General features: G+C 34.9%; 2 protein-coding genes and 1 long non-coding RNA gene across 3 annotated transcripts; 1 reads left to right on the top strand and 2 right to left on the bottom strand.

Moving 5' to 3' along the window:
* Positions 1 to 315: 315 nt before the first annotated feature.
* LOC117919158 (glutaredoxin-C11-like) lies at positions 316 to 967 on the bottom strand. The gene has a single exon (XM_034836262.1). The coding sequence runs from the start codon at positions 853 to 855 to the stop codon at positions 547 to 549; it is 309 nt and encodes a 102-aa protein (XP_034692153.1). The 5' UTR covers positions 856 to 967; the 3' UTR covers positions 316 to 546.
* A 5,119-nt stretch (positions 968 to 6,086) lies between these two features.
* On the bottom strand, positions 6,087 to 6,462 carry LOC117918238. Its single transcript, XM_034834744.1, has 2 exons — positions 6,166 to 6,462; positions 6,087 to 6,101 (listed from the first exon to the last, which is right to left on the bottom strand). The coding sequence occupies exons 1-2, from the start codon at positions 6,460 to 6,462 to the stop codon at positions 6,087 to 6,089; spliced, it is 312 nt and encodes a 103-aa protein (XP_034690635.1).
* A 7,034-nt stretch (positions 6,463 to 13,496) lies between these two features.
* Positions 13,497 to 16,200, top strand: LOC117918840. The gene is made up of 2 exons (XR_004651965.1): positions 13,497 to 13,575; positions 13,832 to 16,200. It is a non-coding gene; the product is annotated as an uncharacterized LOC117918840 (long non-coding RNA).
* The last annotated feature ends 843 nt before the right edge of the window (positions 16,201 to 17,043 follow it).

The raw sequence follows: 17,043 nt of genomic DNA, 5'->3' as shown, positions 1-17,043 counted from the left end.
CACTTTTGCATTGATTTAATGGGTTACAGCAAGTTTGTGATAGAGAGGATCACATTTTGGTGGATAGATAACGTTTCTGTTTAAGCACATATCTTATTTTAAAGGTGGTGCATTGTGGTAACTTTATTCCGTTGTGGATTGAATGGCAGCAATTCGTCTGAATATTCCCAAGGGGGGGAAATCCTCTATATCACTCTATATCACTGTCTGATCGTGAATTTGATCTGGGAATTTACGATAATCACTTAGCCCAGATAGAAAAGAAACAGTACTTCAGGGATATGGGGGTTTGAAGTTTGAACCCAGTTCAAGGAATAGTAAAAGAAGACAAGGCAAAGCAACTGTTAAAGCTTAAGAAAAGCCTCAGGCTATTTTAGTATCAGTGACTTCATACAACAGAGTCACCAAACTCCAGGAGAACAAAGAAAAAGAAAATTAAAAGAAGATATACCCCTTCTACAATGCTGCTCTTAACATGGTATGGAGCTTTGTGGTAATATACAACATTAGCCGTAGATGCTATAGAGCTTTTTTTCCAAGGCTGCGCTAGAACCAGATGGCTCTGGCTGCAATCAGCATTTGCTTTAGAGACCCATCAACATGGCTGGTGATCACATCTTTAGCAGACCCAACAAATTTTCCGCCTACAAACACAGCAGGGACGGAGGGGTTGCACCCTATCCGCCGCAAAGCCCACTCCATTTCCCTTCCTCTAGCGTCCTTATCGAGCTCATGAATCGCAGGGCTCGCACCCAGATCGTAGAACAGTGTCTTGATGCTGTGGCACATGCAGCATGAGCTCTTGGTGAAAATCACTGCAGCATTCTTCCTCGCCAACTCCTCCACCCTATCCATCACAGAAACCCTAGTTTTCTTTCAGCCGAGAAACCCAAGAAATGCAGTACTCTCAAGAACGCAGAAAAATGATCACTTGGGCTGAATGCACTAAAACCCTAGCAAAAGTACTCTTCCTACTTCCTTGGTTGGAGTCTGAGGCTTCATGAGCCTTATTTATAAAGGTTGGTGAGGGTGGTGGGTGGTGGATTGCATTGTTTAATCCAAACCCCCGAAAAAGGAAGAACAATATTTGGAAAAAAAACAAATTTATAGAAAGATAAAAAAGAGAAAGTTCTTTGAGATATTTGTTTGGATAAGGAAAATTCTCCTGATGATTTTCCTGATAATGACCTTTGTGCTAACAACAAGTTGCATCCAGTATTTCTCATTATCATAATTCAAATCATCGGGGACTTCCGTACAGATGAGCAGTGTTGAAAGGATATGGAAAAGAATTGTTTAACCCAAAGTTTGGATTTGGTGCTGACAAGATGAATCCCATGTGATTTTTTATTTTTAAAGATCAAATCTCTTTCCATCTTCAGGAAAGGAGAGTTCAAGGAAAAGGAAAACACGTTCATTCAAGATCTCATTTTCTCGAGAAACAAACACATTAGTCGACTGATCTTGGGTTTTAAAAATGCAGAAAAACAAAATGGAATTTGTCGATTTGCGTGATTCCTTCGTCTGACGCGGAGAAAGATAAGAGTTTATCCAATCCAGTTCCACTTTCTCGATTCTGTCTCTTTATCAAATTCATGGGACAAAAAATAAATAAAAATAAAAATTACAAATTAATAATCATCTGATCAACCTATTTCTAAGCAGAAAATCGGCACACTTTAAGGTCTTGTTCCAAAAATTGTTTTTTTATTTATTTATGTTTTATTTTTCTTTTAGATGAAAAAAAAAAAGAAAAAAAACGGAAATTAGGTAGAGATTTAGTTTAGAAAATATTTGATGGATAAATTGAACTGAAATTAGGAAATATTGAAGTGTCCCCTCAAAGATCGTAAGGGCTACTACGAAAGGGACAAAATGAAAAGCAAGGCCATTGCGTCATCAACAGAATCTAAGGTATAAATGCATCTTCTCTTTGTTCTGCCTCATCTTTAATATGCAAGAATCTTGAATTAAATCTTAGAATATTTCTTTATTATTGTTATTATTATTTCCATGCATATTATGAATAATTTCTTGGGCGTGAGGTTATTTTGGGTAATATATATGGTATTATTGCGGGATGCTCGATATCCTGATATTTGGGTTCCTTTAAATTCCTACCATCGTTGATACCTTGAATTTATTCGATACTAATTGTTGCAAGATATTCAACATCTTAAGATTTGGGTTTCTATAAAATCCTATCACTGTTGATACTTTGAATTTAGTCAATACTAATTATTGTGGGATGCTCAACAACCCGAGATTTAGATCCTTACAAAGAGTTTTAAATATTTGATCATAAAAAATTCATCAATTATCATTATATATACACCATCGAGTTTAAGTTCAATGATGATTGATGTGTCCATTGCACTACTTTGGCTAGAAAATCTTATCATAAACAAATTTTGATGGGAAAGTATGAATCTTAAACAATGAGGTTCTTGCCTTTTTATTTACTTTTTTTTCAAAAAAAAATAAAATAATAATTATGTTTTAATATCTTTCGAACCGACGTAGGGGGCTTTATGCTGGTAGGTTTACAAGAAAGAAAAAGAGAGGGACAAGTGGGAGAATGAGAGAGGAGTTGAGACAAAGGGAGGCTTTTATTCAGATACTGCAGACTTATTTTAGAGATCATGGTGGGAGATGGAATGTCAACTTGAGAGAGATGCCCACCCACGACACTCTTCTTCTAAAATCACTACATCACCTACAAGCCACAGGTCAAATCTCTCCCTCGTTTCATTCTTTTTTCCTTTTTTTTTTTTTTTAATAGTATTTCAATTGCCAGAAATTTTGTGAGAAAATAGAAGGGGTAAAAAATAGAAATAAAAATAATTAATTCAAATTAAAAAGAGATTTAAAGTTAATAAATTATTTTTATATGTTATTTTATTATTTAATATAAAATTAAATAATTTAAAAATTATATACTTTTTAATTAATTTTAATTATATTTAAATTTTTTTTCATATTTTTCATAACATAATTAAGCATAACAAAAAAAATTATTTTTTTTCCTAAATACTTTCTGATAACCCAACATAACCCTTATATATTTTTTTCTTTATATATATATATATATATATATATATATATATAATATGATTTTTTTTCATATTTTTATTAATTAAGATACGCAAATAATGAATAAAAATATATAAATATTTGTGGAAATGACACATGTTACGTTGCCTCTAGTAATTGCAAATGACACCTCCCATTCCAATCCTGATTTTATTTGATCCTGATTTTATTTGATGACGTAGATGTGATCCAACAGTTGAAAGTTGGATTATTTCAGATACTCTTTCTCATGGTGTTGGTGCTTCTATATCTTATCGACTTTGAATATTTCTTACATAAAGCTTTTGGTTCTCTTGTCAATACAAGGGTCGTTTGGATACATGGTCAACTTCAAAATCCTACTAAAGTTGATCTTCTTTTTGTCGCTTTCCTCTAAAAGCCTAAATTTTTGTTGTTTAACCTTTTACTCTTCGAAAAAAACTCTTAGTACAAACGAATTTCATTTTCAAAACCTCGATAATAATTATAATAACGTGATAAATGTCATTTTTACTAGTTCTTGATTATGATCAATCCTCTAGGTAGTCACTTCAATGCCTCTTGTTCTTAATGATCCCATAAAATAGGTAAGCTCAGGTGTGTGCCAACAAATCTCTCCAATTCTAAGAAAAATCCTACATACCTCTCTTTTTTGCATTTCTTCTTATTTTATTGATTTGAGTTTTTGTAATATCCACTTGTACTTTATAACTTATTTTAATTTGGTATTTATATTATAACGTCTTCTTAATAATATCATGTATCCCATTAATATCGCATATCAATCACTTTCTTATAATATTACATAACAGACAATTGCTACTGACGACACAGTTAAGTTAGGTCAAATATAATTGCTCATCCTTACTTTACTCAAGGAAAGGTACCTATCCAGACAATTCATGTACGAGACTCTTATCTCGATGACCTACTATCTAGGGTATCCATAATTTCTACTAAGCTCCAATTTATTTCCTATCTTAAATTTCATCATGTTTTTTTGGGCCATGAAATTTAGCCATGAGAGAAAGAGTATACTTTTGTTACTCCTCTTGTGAATGTCGCATATCCGAGGCTCCATTCTAAAAATTTTCAATGGTACTCACTGTTGATTCATAAACAACCAATCAATCACTAGTTTTTATTTAATAATAAATCTTTTAATACTAATTTTCATTCAATGAACTTTAATCTCTAATAGACTATTTGACATGATTAGTATAAACCTTGATATAAGCATAAAGAAATGAATGTCACAATTTATGATTAGTTAATGAAAAATAAATAAATATTTACATGATAAATAAAAATATGAATAAGAAAATAAAAGAAATTTTGGAGGTAAGTAGAAATAAATTACGCTATAAAGATATTTTGCAAGAATAAATAGGTAAAGTTTCAAATGTTCTAAAGGATAAATAATTTTGATTACACCATGGACTTTGTATTTTCAAATGAATCATAAATAAATAAATTAAATAAATAAATTTTTTATGAATTTGGTTTTTAAAATAAATAAGATTTTAATTTGTATAATAAATAAAAGTAGCAAAGACAAAGTAAGATAATTTTTTTTATATAAATGGAAATAAATTATATTATGAGAATATTTTTTATGAAATAAAAGATTTAATTTATCATATATTTTAAAAATCTAAATAATAACTTGTAGACCCCCCGAACAGTAAAGTTCTTTGGGTGATGTTGCTTTTATATATATATATATCTTCTGACCACCGGGAATTAGGCTGATGGAGGCGGCCAGATGGGACAATGGGGGGCAGAGATCAACCCATGACATTGTTTTGGTGATTTCCTGTGGACGTCTCGGGCCATCTGATTGTTTGGCTTTGAACGAGTTTGCTTGCACACGCTTGCCTTGTTCTTTGTTTTCTCTAACATCCATGATTTATTTCTCCTGTTGATGGTTAGATCTTGGTTTGTTTGGTATTTAAGGATTATACTGAGCTTGCTTAAACCATCCGTTTGAGCCTATGATGAGCTTTGTGAAGCCCCATGAGGGTGGAAGAGAGAGTCATGCCCACGAACACGCTCAACACCCTCCATGCCCATTGTCATACATCACTTCCATGTTAGATTAATTTTTGTAATTAATCTATAATTTGGGCCACACATGTAAATAATTAAAATGTGTGTGCTATCATTTAATTAAGCCTAAATATAGTGATCTAATTAATAATTGATTAATTGGCTTAAGGGTATAATTGTCATGAGATTATTGTGTAGATACCATTAGATAATTATTATTTCTATGAGGGGCAGAAATGTAATTGTGATAAAATTAAAACTGCCCTAGCAGTTTATAAATAGGGTTATGGTCCCCATTCTACCACTACGCATTCCAATTTCCGAAAATCCTCTCAGAGAGAAATTGACACAGAATCTAGTGGCTAGAATTGGAAGACCATCTCAAGGGTTTTCTTCCTATAAGGTTTCTCCTTCAATGGATTCAGGTATGTTTCCGCTATTATTTTTATACTCATTTTTAATCAGGAGATTCCAGTATATATGAAATTAGTGTATTCATCTTGGTTGAGTTATAACAAGAAATATTCCAGTATATATGAAATTAGGGTATTCACCTTGGTTGAGTTATAACAAGAAATATTCCAGTATATATGAAATTAGGGTATTCACCTTGGTTGAATTTATAACAAGTGGTATCAGAGCGATCAAGGGGTTTTAAATTTTATGATCCTGCTATTAGGTCAATTTTTGAGACGGGAACTGCAACATTTTTTGAGGATGTTGAGTTAGGGGGGAGAAATCAGGTTAGGAATATTGTCTTTGAGGAGGAAGAGGGATCTACTATTGCTTTTGATAATGTACAGGTTTCACTACCTATCATTGATCAAGAAGTAAATTTGGATCCTCAACTTTCTGTTTCTTTTGTTCTAGGCCATTAGAAGTAGCAACCTTATTATCCTTATTCCTTCGTTTGCCCTTATCCTTGGAAGTGCTAGCCAGATGAGCACTTTCGGTCTTGTCTTGCTTCAATCTCTCTTCCTCTTGCACACAGAATGAAATGAGCTCATTAAGAGTCCATTTATCCTTTTGACAGTTATAACTGACCTTGAATTGATTAAATTGTGCAGGAAGAGAGATGAGAACCAAATGCACGAGTAAATCATCAGATAACTCAAGTTTCAAAGCCTTAAGTTTTGAAGCAAGATGAGACATCTCCATGATGTACTCCCGAACATTACCCTTGCCTTTATACTTCATTGAAATCAAGCTTGCTAAAAGCGTGCTCGTTTCAGCCTTATCGTTTTTGGCAAAACGTTTCTGAATTTCCGCAAGGAAGTCACTGGCATTAATAACCTCATCGGTTACCGCACCCCTGAAAGCTTCTGGAATTCCGCGCTTCATGATCATAAGACTTAGCCTATTTGAACGTTCCCACTTACCCTAATAAACCTCATCCTCTTGAGTACTTTGCTCATTGAGTTCATCGGGTTTGGGCATTCTCAAGGCTAAGTCTATATCCATGCAGCCTAAGAGAATCATCATATTCTCTTTCCAGTCCTTAAAATTAGTCCCATTTAACATAGGGACATTATTGATGTTGGCAGATATAGAAGTGATGCTGAAAGATGCATCTATGTCGGAGACGGTCAGTCGGTAGAAGTGGAGGCAATAGGGCACTTTAGATTATTATTGAAATCTGGTTATTTTTTGGATTTAATAGATACTTTCGTTGTACCGTCTTTCAGACGGAATTTAATTTCAGTTTCTGTTTTGGACAAATCAGGTTATTCTTGTTCATTTGGAAACAATAGATTTGCATTATCTATTAATTCAAATATTGTAGGAACCGGTTTACTTAATGTTTATGATAATCTATATTTGTTGGAAACTGTTCCGTCCTATAATGAAACCTTGCATGTGGAATCACGAGGTACAAAACGTAAATTGAATAAAGATAATTCGGCCTCATTGTGGCACAAACGCCTAGGTCATATCTCTAAATCTAGAGTTGAGCGACTTGTGTCCGATGGGATTTTAGATTCACTTGACTTTTCAGATTTTGATATTTGTGTTGAGTGTATTAAAGGAAAACAGACCAAAACAAAGAAATTAGGTGCAAATAGAGCTACAGACGTCTTAGAATTAATTCATACAGATATCTGTGGACCATACCCTACGGCATCTTGGAATGGTCAACAGTACTTTATAACATTCATAGATGACTATTCAAGATATGGCTACCTATTTCTTATACATGAGAAATCACAATCATTGGACGTGTTCAAAACATTTAAAGCAGAAGTTGAGTTACAACTCAACAAAAGAATAAAGAGCGTCAGATCTGACCGTGGTGGTGAATACTATGGTAGATATGACGGATCAGGTGAACAATGTCCAGGACCATTTGCTAAATACCTAGAGGAATGTGGGATCGTCCCTCAATACACCATGCCAGGATCACCTAGCATGAATGGTGTAGCAGAAAGACGAAACCGAACCCTTAAGGACATGGTAAGGAGTATGATTAGTCATTCTACTTTACCCGAAAAACTCTGGGGTGAAGCACTCAAAACGGCAGCTTATATCCTAAATCGGGTGCCAACTAAAGCGGCTGCTAAAACGCCTTATGAGCTTTGGACGGGTCGAAAGCCCAGTTTAAAGCATTTTCATATTTGGGGATGTCCAGCTGAAGCGAGACCTTATAAGCCTCATGAAAAGAAATTGGACTCTAAAACAGTTAGCAGCTACTTTATTGGCTATGCAGAGCGATCAAGGGGTTTTAAATTTTATGATCCTGCTATTAGGTCAATTTTTGAGACGGGAACTGCAACATTTTTTGAGGATGTTGAGTTAGGGGGGAGAAATCAGGTTAGGAATATTGTCTTTGAGGAGGAAGAGGGATCTACTATTGCTTTTGATAATGTACAGGTTTCACTACCTATCATTGATCAAGAAGTAAATTTGGATCCTCAACTAACAAACAATATTGTTCAACCCTTAATTGCAAATGAGGACATTGCTCCTGAAGAACAAACTCAACAACCTCAAGAAAATATGTCATTAAGGAGATCCACGAGAGAGAGGAGAAATGCAATTTCGGACGATTATATCGTATATCTCCAGGAACATGAGGTAGAAAGTGGAATGATGGAAGATGATCCAATCAACTTCCAGCAAGCCATGAAAAGTTCCAACTCTCAGAAATGGATTGAAGCCATGAATGAAGAGTACAAATCTATGCAAGACAATAAAGTTTGGGAACTTGTCCCATTACCAGTTGGTATGAAGCCCATTGGTTGTAAATGGATATTTAAAACCAAGCGGGATTCAAATGGTAATGTAGAAAGGTATAAAGCACGTCTTGTAGCTAAAGGCTTTACTCAAAAAGAAGGAATTGACTTCAAAGAGACCTTCTCTCCAGTTTCTACGAAGGACTCTTTCAGGATAATCATGGCACTAGTTGCACATTATGATCTTGAGTTACATCAAATGGATGTTAAAACAGCGTTTCTCAATGGTGACATTGATGAAACAATTTATATGGTACAACCAGAAAATTTTGTGTCCGAAGACTCAAAGAATATGGTTTGTAAATTAACTAAATCCATTTATGGGCTCAAGCAAGTTTCTCGTCAGTGGTACTTCAAGTTTCATCAAATTATTGTCTCATATGGTTTTGAGGCAAATCTTATGGATGAATGTGTGTATCACAAATTCAGTGGGAGTAAGTATATTTTCCTGGTTTTATATGTCGATGACATATTGCTAGCCACAAATGATATTAGTATATTGCACGACACCAAGAGATTTTTATCAAAACATTTTGAGATGAAAGATCTTGGTGATGCCTCCTTTGTCTTAGGAATCCAGATACACCGAGATCGTTCTAGGGGTATTTTAGGATTGTCACAAAGGACCTATATTGATAAAGTCCTCCAAAGGTATGGCATGCAAAATAGCAAACCAGGTGATACCCCTGTCGCTAAAGGAGACAAATTCAGTCTTAATCAATGCCCTAAAAATAGTTTAGAAAGTCAAGAAATGCAGAAGATTCCTTACGCTTCGGCTGTGGGGAGTCTAATGTATGCTCAGGTATGTACACGTCCGGATATTGCGTACATTGTTGGCATGTTAGGCAGATATCTAAGTAACCCTGGAATGGATCATTGGAGAGCAGCCAAGAGGGTTATGAGATATTTACAGAGAACAAAAGAGTACATGCTTACATATAGGAGATTGGATCAGTTAGAGTTCATTGGGTATTCCGACTCTGACTTTGCTGGATGCCAAGATAGCAGAAGATCCACATCAGGCTATATTTATCTATTGGCTGGTGGAGCAATTTCATGGAGGTCTGCCAAACAGACACTCGTAACTTCATCCACCATGGAAGCAAAGTTTATAGCATGTTATGAGGCATCCAATCAAGGAATATGGCTACGAAATTTTGTCACTGGGCTGCGTGTTCTGGATGGTATTGAAAGACCACTGAAGATATTTTGTGACAATAAATCAGCAGTTTTATATTCCAATAACAACAGGAGTTCTACAAAATCAAAATACATTGATATCAAGTTCCTAGTTGTAAAAGAAAAAGTACAGAGTGGACAGATATCCATAGAGCATATTGGAACAAACTCCATGATAGCGGATCCGCTTACAAAGGGATTACCACCCAAGGTCTTTCATGAGCACACTGCTCATATGGGTGTTGTCTCAGTTGAGGATATCCAAATTTAGTGGGAGTTTATATTATTCATTGTATATTGCTCTATGTTATGTTTAGACTTTATCTATAAATTTGGATTGTGTTCTGCAGAAATAAAGTATTCATTTTATTGCACTCTGTTAAATTATGCTAAAGATTTGATCTCAATAAAGTTAAGTAGGACCAGTTGGAAATAGGCATGAACAGATCACATTGCATGTAATTTCCATGCTATGCACTCATGATTGATCTATGTCATTTAGCTATATAGATATATGTGACCATTGATTGGTCTAGTAACGATTGATGTAACAAAGACCACCTTGATCCTATGTCAGTATAGTTAATGGACGAGATTGTTCGGATATACCCTAAGGACATGATAGCAAATTTTGAGCTCATAAGGTTAAGCACATTTATTTGATTACATATGCATGTGGCCCAGTGGGAGATTGTTAGATTAATTTTTGTAATTAATCTATAATTTGGGCCACACATGTAAATAATTAAAATATGTGCGCTATCATTTAATTAAGCCTAAATATAGTGATCTAATTAATAATTGATTAATTGGCTTAAGGGTATAATTGTCATGAGATTATTGTGTAGATACCATTAGATAATTATTATTTCTATGAGGGGCAGAAATGTAATTGTGATAAAATTAAAACTGCCCTAGCAGTTTATAAATAGGGTTATGGTCCCCATTCTACCACTACGCATTCCAATTTCCGAAAATCCTCTCAGAGAGAAATTGACACAGAATCTAGTGGCTAGAATTGGAAGACCATCTCAAGGGTTTTCTTCCTATAAGGTTTCTCCTTCAATGGATTCAGGTATGTTTCCGCTATTATTTTTCTACTCATTTTTAATCAGGAGATTCCAGTATATATGAAATTAGTGTATTCATCTTGGTTGAGTTATAACAAGAAATATTCCAGTATATATGAAATTAGGGTATTCACCTTGGTTGAGTTATAACAAGAAATATTCCAGTATATATGAAATTAGGGTATTCACCTTGGTTGAATTTATAACATTCCATCTCCAAGCCTTCATTTTTTTTTTTTAATTTTCAGAATACCCATCAAACCCATATTCTCACCGTCACGCCTCAACCTCTTAACACCCACTTTCCACACCTTGCATGGCCACCCGAGATTCCTTTAAGGCCACCATTAAAATCCCGAAGACACCTACCCGCCTGCGCCCATGGCCGCCCTGCACGGATGCCCTTCATCTCCAAATCTTCCGACCCATGGCTTCTTTTGCTCCTTCTTCTTTCTACTGCTTTGAGACGGCGAGCAATGGAGTTGTTACATGGTAGCTATGGTGCCATCTTCGAGACCAAGAAATCATTTTTCTTTGCCAACGTGGGCTTGGACCAACTGCTGCGCGGCGGCGTTATCACGGACGCTGTTTGCACCGAGCAAGCGCGCCTCGCGGAGGAGGCTAGGGGGCATGTGCCGTCGCGGTTCTAGAGCATCCGCGTCCAAGGTGGCGTCATTCAGATGAGTGACCCAAGCCTTACCAAGAAGATCAAGCGAGCAGCAACTATTCTGGTGAAAGCCAAGACTGGTAATGGTCATTTCGTAGAGGCTGGTGCGAGCTGGAAGCTCCACCTCCAGACCAAAAATGAGGAAATAAAGCCAATGGAGTGTTAGTTAGGCTTCCCACCATGCAGCCCAGTGGATGCAGCCCAATTCATGTGCCCTTCATCCCACCATGCGGCCCAATTCATGTACCCCTTACCTTTTAATTCTTATTATTATTATTATTATTATTATTTCACAATCCTATCATTATCATTATTATTATTATTATGATTATTATTATTATTATTATTATTATTAATTCAACTTTCAAAATATTATTATCATCATTATTATTAATTCAACTTTCAAAATCTTGTTATCATTATTATTATTATTATTATTCCAAAATCTTATTATTATTATTATTATTATTATTATTATTGTTATTGTTATTAAAAATCTATACTCTCTCTCAGTTCAATTTCCTAATATTATTATCGTAATTATTATTATTGTTATTATTAAAAATATCATAATTTGTATTCGTTATTTGTGTATTAATCTCATTTCTTGATAGCGCATTGTGGCTCGTGGCCCAGGTGCATATACACTCTCATTCTGATACTTCACTATACATGTTCCGATTCTCGTATGTGCATGATCATTCAGGATATTCATTGATTTACTCATCAACTGCCACATCGGCTTCATTTTATCAATAGAGACCCGACTTTAGGGACTTAGAGGGGTGCTATGGTTTTCACCGTACATTCCCGATAAGTAACCTAACCCCCGAGCCCGATCTGGTTTTTCGTATATCGTCTTTTCCAAAACCAGGAGTCGCACTTATGGTTTTTCTTTCTTATTTTGTTTACCCTTTTAAAAATAAAACAAAAATAAGTGGCGACTCCAAGTCATTTTTAATCAACAAATCATTTTTTTTTCAAATAAAAATCGAGCTCGCCATTCGAAACGCATGAGCCGAAATGCGGGGTCCACATAACTATTTAATATTAAAGTTAATCTAAACTCATCATTCTTATACTTATTTTGATATTTTCCTTTTAAATTATCTCCACGTTTATTTTTTCTAGTTTATTTTATCCATTGGAATTTCGTAAATTAAGAATCTAAATAAAATGTAATGATAAGAGTGGAAAAAAAATCAAATATCATTAAATCCACATAAATAGAATAATTTCTCAATAATCAAAATTATAAAATTGATCCGTTCATAATTTTTTTTTTTAAAAGTTAAAATTTAAAAATTAATAATAATTAATATCTTTTAAAAAAAAAAAATCATCAAAATAAAGTGCATAGCCTAAATTATTTATTTAAACATAGTAAAATTTAAAATTTATTGCTAACAGTTATTTTATAATAATACAATTTTTTTTTTTAAATATGAAATTTAATCAATTAATTTTTTTTTATTTTTATATAAAATGAAAGAATTTAAGTAAACAAATTTATGTACAATATATATATATATATATATATATATATTATAATAATACAATTTTTTTTTAAATATGAAATTTAATCAATTAATCTTTTTTATTTTTATATAAAATGAAAGAATTTAAGTAAACAAATTTATATATATATATGTGAAAACTGAAAACAAAATTGAGAAGTTTTTTGTTCTCCAAAATAAAAAATAAGGAAAACTCATTTGATAATCAAAAACAGTTTTTATTTTTTGTTCTTAATAACAAAAAATAAGATAGTTTTAAAAAACATTTTTTTAGTTATTTTATGTTGTTTTCACTTATTGTTTTAGGATTGATTTAAAAAATAATAATGCAAAGATATAAAATAATTAAAAATAAAATATTAAATATAAAAATTATTTTTAAAACATATTTAAAAAATATTAAAAGTGAATTAAAAATATTTTAACATTTCAAACAATCTTTTGTTCTATAAAATATTAAAAATAATTTTTAAAAACTGTTACAAAAAACTGTTTTAGAAAGCAGTTACTAAATACGCCTTCAACTCCATTTGAACTAGAAGTTGAGGTGATTTTTTCATCGGCTCAAGACATCCGAATTGCAGAATTAAAGATTTAAGCCCACTCAGAGCCCACGAGTAAAATTTGGGCTGGCCCAGGCTCGGCCCATTATCACCTGTCTAACGTTGAACTCAAGTTGTACATCGCTTTAGGGTTTGCAATACCAGAAGCCCCGATGTATATTTACGCCAAATGATTCCATCATAGTTTCTTCCCCAAACGCTGCGTTTCTGTTGATCTTTGAGTTCAAGGTACTGCTCCAATCTCTTTTCCCCATTCAATCAATTGAGTTATAGCTTAGATACATGTTTGGATGCTGAGAAATTTCTAAGTTTGATACGATCGTTTGGATGCTGGCAAAATAATGAGAAACTGAAAGAAAATTTTGCATAGTAATTTTTTAAGCGTATAGGGATCGAGAATACAGAATATGGTACGTTACCTAAAACTCGACACTTCGGCTTAGTTGATCTGAGGGGTTTTTTTTTTTTTTTTTTTGAATTCTAGGGTTTCCGTTTGAACAGCCGCGGAGATATTGCAAATTTGAATTACAGATCAGACTGTAATTTTCGTTGGTTTGACGATCTTTACTATTTGGGAATGTTTTCTTGTATAGAAATAGATTTAGAAAAAAACAGAAGAGAAAAGTAATAACAAAATGAATAAAAGGGTGAATTTATTATGATCTTTAAGGTGAATTTGTTATGCTTGTTAGAGCTAATAATAAAAGTGTGGAATATGGGGGGAAATAAGGGACATGGTAGGGATAGTTTGGGAAGGAAAAAGCCTACAAATAACATTTGGTGACGTCTGCATGTACTTGTAGTATTAGGGCATTGTGTATGCACTTGCATTGGAAAAATTGGGAAAAAGTTATGCACGCTATCTTGCTAAGATTATGGATGCAAAAAACCTAGCCAAGATGATTTTTTTTTTTTTTGTTTGATGAATAAAGAGCAATATATTAAAAGAAAAGAGGCATATCAAGGAAGTACTCCAAAGTATACAAGTAGTACACAAAAGAGAGTGAAAAGAAACCCTTAACAAGAGTCTAACTAATCTACAAAATCTACAACGAAAGAAAGACCAAAACCAAAAAACCCCTTAGTTCCACGCCCATAGATTACCAAGGAAAAACGATTTGCACCTATGAATCAAATGCTCCTTGTTTTCAAACGCCCTATTATTTCTTTCCTTCAAGACAATAAAAAAAATGTACAAGGGAGGTGAAAACTACAATTTCTTCCTTTTCTTTCCCACACAAGGCCCAACCCAACCTAATAATGTCTCTCTAACTGAAGAAAGGAGCACCCACGAAACCTCAAAGAGGGAAAAAAGTAGGCTTCATAAACTTCTAGCCAGCACACAATGCAAGAGAATGTGATCAATAGACTCTTTCTCTGACAAACACAAATAACATTTGTTAGCCAAGGAGAACCCTCTCCTCTGAATACACTCCAAGGTTAAGGCCTTTTTTTACATAGCCTCCTAAGCAAAAAAACACACCCTTGGAGGCACAAAAGAATACCAAATAACTCTTGCAGGAAAATCCCCTTGTCTTTTCGGTTCCAATGCCTTGTAAAGAGACTTAACAACAAATCTTCTGTCCTTTGCCTTTGTCCAAACTACTTGATCTTCCACATCACTATAAACCCTCCTCTCTTGCAACCTTAAGAGAAAACACTCCACATCGAACACTTCCCAATCATTAAGCTGCCTAGAGAACCTAGGAGCCCACACTCCCCCTCCAGCATGGCTCCACACATCCTCCACCCAAGCCTCCTTAGCCAAGGATATAGCAAATAAAGAAAGAAAAAAAGTACACAAAGTATCATCTCCACACCACTTGTCTTTCCAAAATCTAACCCTCCTACCATTCCCCATAGAATAAACCAAGTTGTCGCCTATCACATCCCAACCTCTTCTAATCACTTTCCATAAACCAACCCTAAAACTACCTCTCACAACGTGGGACCTCCAACCGCCCTCTTCTTCCCCATACTTTGCACAAATAACTTGTCTCCACAAAGCTTCTCTTTCCACCACAAAACGCCAACTCCACTTACATAGGAGGGTCTTATTCAACAACGCCATATTCCTCACACCCAAATCCACCCTTTTGTTTATCTAAGCAAACAATAGACCAATCCACTAAATAAGGCTTCCTCTCCAGGGCCCTACCACCCCAAAGAAAGTCCTTTTGGATCAGCTCCAATCTCAAACTCACACTCCTTGGCATATGAAACAGGGACATACAGTAGATAGGCATACTGGACAGAGTGCTCTTGATCAAAGTCAGTCTGCCCCCCTTGGAGATATACTTCCTTAGACTTTCCTCAACCTCATCCCAAACTGCCACTTCCTTGAAAGGAGCACCCAAAGGAAGACCCAAATAAAAAGATGGGAGCTTGCTAACCTTGCAACCAAACTCAATGGCTAACTCCTCTACATTCTCCACTCTTCCCACCGCGATGATCTCACTTTTGTCCAAATTCACCTTCAACCCTGACATGGCTTCAAACCACGTAAGGAGCCAACTCAAGTAGGACACCTGATCAATGGAAGGCCCATAGAATACTGAAGTGTCATTCGCGAACAATAAATGAGTGATCTCCAATCCCGTACCTTCTTTACCATTGAGTTGCCACCCCGGCTAAAACCCTCCTTCTTTTGCTCTCTTCAACAAACAATTAAGAGACTCCATGACAATCACGAACAAGTAGGGGGATAAAGGATCCCCCTGTCTCAATCCCCGAGAACTTTGGAAGAAACCTAAGGGAATTCCATTAATAAGGATGGAGAAATTGACAGTACCAATACACCACCGAATCCAGCTAATCCATTTATCTCCAAAACCCATCATTTCCAACAACCAATGAAGAAAACTCAAATTTACATGGTCGTATGCCTTCTCAATATCCAACTTACAAAGAATGCCACCACCCCCACTTTTCTGCATCGAATCAATCGCCTCATTTACAATTAGCGAGGCATCCAGGATTTGTCTTCCCTTCACAAATGCATTTTGGGACTTAGACATTATCTTACCAATCACCTTTTTAAGTCTATTAGCTAGCACCTTTGCTAACAACTTGTAAAAACTGCCCACCAAGCTTATAGGCCTAAAGTCCTTGAGATCTTCAGCTCCTCATTTCTTAGGAATTAAAACCAGAAAGAAGCACTAATGCTCTTGACGAACTTGCTCTGATCATGAAAGTCTTAAAGAACCCCATAACTTCCTCCTTCAGAAAACTCCAACCGAATTGCCAAAACGCCATTGTGAAACCATCAGGACCAAGAGCTTTACCTCCATTGAGGTCTGAGAGAGCACCAAACACCTCTTCCTCAGAAAAAGGAGCCTCTAACATTGCTGCAACTTCCTCTTCCATGTCCCCAACTTGCAACCCATTGCATCTAGGCCTCCACTCATCCGTTTCTGACAATACAATGGTCAACTTCAAAATCTTACTAAAGTTGATCTTCTTCTTGTCATTTTCCTCTAAAAGCCTAAATTTTTGTTGTTCAACCTTTTACTCTTTGAAAAACCTCTTAGCACAAACGAATTTCATACCATTATGTTTTAAAACCTCGAAAATAATTATAATAACGTGATAAATGTCCTTCTTACCGGTTTGATCAATCCTCTAGGTAGTCACTTCAATGCCTCTTGTTCTTGACGATCCCGTAAAAAAGGTAAGCTCGAGTGTGTGCCAACAAAA

Source organism: Vitis riparia, chromosome 7, assembly GCF_004353265.1.
Source record: "Vitis riparia cultivar Riparia Gloire de Montpellier isolate 1030 chromosome 7, EGFV_Vit.rip_1.0, whole genome shotgun sequence".
In the NCBI taxonomy this organism is placed as follows: domain Eukaryota; kingdom Viridiplantae; phylum Streptophyta; class Magnoliopsida; order Vitales; family Vitaceae; genus Vitis; species Vitis riparia.
This window is presented reverse-complemented; position numbering and strand designations above follow the sequence as displayed.

Coding starts and splice junctions, on each gene's coding strand:
- LOC117918238 (XM_034834744.1), bottom strand. CDS start 6,462: ATGAAGCGCGGAATTCCAGAAGCTTTCAGGGGTGCGGTAACCGATGAG.
- LOC117919158 (XM_034836262.1), bottom strand. CDS start 855: ATGGATAGGGTGGAGGAGTTGGCGAGGAAGAATGCTGCAGTGATTTTC.